At 47.3% G+C, this 2,336-nt stretch overlaps 1 protein-coding gene across 1 annotated transcript in view; it reads right to left on the bottom strand.

The window, feature by feature from the left end:
* The window catches only part of LOC104525236 (Bardet-Biedl syndrome 4 protein), a gene marked incomplete at its 3' end in the record, with an annotated part of 30,212 nt that overhangs the window by 2,714 nt on the left and 25,162 nt on the right, over positions 1-2,336 (bottom strand). The window contains 1 exon segment of the mRNA XM_029085051.1: positions 509-636. Coding sequence (XP_028940884.1) covers positions 509-636 — 128 coding nt within the window.

Raw genomic sequence — 2,336 nt, 5'->3', positions numbered from 1 at the left:
CCCTAAACCAAGATAGATGGGACAGAGAAACACTGACGTAGCAGAAGAAACTCATCATGCACCAAACCATCTCTAGGCTGCCTACTGACATGCTTCCAAACACTAACCACTCCAACAGAAAACAGTGTGTGAAACCCAACAACTGATTTTTGACAGATGATCAGGGTTACAGAGACACCTGAGGTTAGATCTTTTTGCTAGATAAACCTTTGGGATTTAAGAAGCCAGCTTTGGATAGGTTTGCTCCCAGGCATCTCTGTCCATTTGTTTTTCCACTTTTTTTTTTGGCAGACCTTCAAACAGCTACCTTCCTCCCTGACATATTGTCAGCAGGAGAAGGACTACAGCTGAGAGCAGAGACAGCTGAAGAGCTTGAAAGTGCCAGCTTTGCACAGAGATACTATAATTACCATTAGCTTTTTAATCATGTCCTCAATTCAGATCTGGGACACCAATCAAATTTCTCCTGGCATTGGATGGGTAGATAAAAAAAGGGATATATTCTTACTCTACAGCTTTTTTATAGACTTCAATGGCTTTATCCGTCTCCCCCTCCAATAGGTGAATTTTCCCCAGCATCATGTAAGTCAGATCATGTCTGTTGAGCTCCAGGGCATTGTTCAGCTGGTCTCGTGCCTAAAAACAGAACCACGGAGAATTAAAAAAAATAATAGAATAAGTGATTACAGAGACCTCAGTGAAGCCCAAGAGCAATCCACAGCAGCTAGCGAAAGGGAACAGCTAACACCCCCTGAGCATGGAGAACCCTGCTAGCAAAACCCAGCCCAGCTAGTTGTTGAAACTAGTTCTGCATCAGGAGTCACATGCTTTTAGGGGCAGAGAAAGGCAATGTGGTGTGCTTCAAGCCAAGACAAGAGGTAATGACCTCCCAAGGAGGAGAGCAGCACAGGCCTGTTGCTGTATTTGAATTTGTTTGGTTTGAGGGAATTTGCAGATTTGTGAGATTAACATTACAGTTTATTCTTCACTAAAATGCTTATTCCAGCAATGAGCACAGATTGCCAGGTACACAAGAGGAGTGAATCAGCTCTCATCGGGCACACACACCGATCACCTCCAACAGGAGACACTTTGAAGAGTGTCTTCCTCTTACTTCCTCAGGCCTAGCCAGCAGGACAGCAATGAATCTTTGCTGTCTCTGAACACGTGATATCTTAGACAGAGAGATGCTGACACAGTAACGGAAATCTGCAATACGGGATATTTGTTACCACCAACTACTGAAGAGACAGTCATCCCCGAGGGCATCGCTATATTTTAGACATCCTCCTGGAAGTATTGCTGCCCAGTGTGACCAGTACATCTCAGATTTATGGAAGAGCTGAGAAGGCAGCAGGTTCCAGTTTGGAAGACGTTACTGCAGACAACAAATCCCAAGTATGAACCTATAATCCAGTTTCTTGCTTTACAGCGATGCCTTGAACAGGGAACATAGCAGGGCTTTGCTGGAAGGGCCACAGCACTCCCCCAGAAAGAACAGCAGGGAGCAGTTGGTCCAAACTGGGAACAGAAGTTTACTAAATGCTGTTTTTTCACTTAAAAACTATCCCCACAGGATCAGAGGCAGTTCAGTGCTTACCACAAGCACCTAGGGGAGGGTTAAGTGAAGAGCTGGATATGGCATGCTCAGACCTGGGAACAAAACTCCATTTCAAGCTTCCAAGTTCTCTTATTAGCTGCACAGCTAATAAAGTTAGTGCTGCCCACACCGCAGCTACGCAGTCTTCTTCTTCAAGGCGTTTGACACCGTCCCACATGACATCCTTATCTCTAAATTGGAAACATGTGGGCTTGATGGATGGACCACTCGGTGGGTAAGGAACTGGCTGGATGGCTGCACTCAAAGAGTTGTGGTCAACAGCTCAAAGTCCGAATGGAGGCCGGTGACAAGTGGTGTCCCTCAAGGTTCAGTACTGGGACCGGTGCTGTTTAACATCTTTGTCAGTGACATGGACAGTGGGACTGAGTGCACCCTCAGCAGGTGTGGTTGACACGCTGGAGGGAAGGGATGCCATCCAGAGGGACCTTGACAGGCTTGAGAGGTGGGCCGGTGCTAACCTCGTGAAGTTCAACAAGGCCAAGTGCAAGGTCCTGCATCTGGGTCGAGGCAACCCCAAGCACAAATACAGGCTGGGCAATGAGTGGCTTGAGGCCAGCTCTGAAGAGAAGGACTTGGGAGTGGTGGTTGACGAGAAACTCAACATGAGCCGACAATGTGCACTTGCAGAAGGCAGAAGTGCCATTGTCAGAAGGCCAACCGTACCCTGGGCTGCATCAAGAGAAGTGTGGCCAGCAGGTCGAGGGAGGGGATTCTC

Source organism: Antrostomus carolinensis, unplaced genomic scaffold (assembly GCF_000700745.2).
Source record: "Antrostomus carolinensis isolate BGI_N321 unplaced genomic scaffold, ASM70074v2 scaffold46795, whole genome shotgun sequence".
NCBI lineage: Eukaryota > Metazoa > Chordata > Aves > Caprimulgiformes > Caprimulgidae > Antrostomus > Antrostomus carolinensis.
The sequence above is the reverse complement of the archived record's forward strand: the minus strand, read 5'-3'. Positions and strand labels throughout refer to the sequence as shown.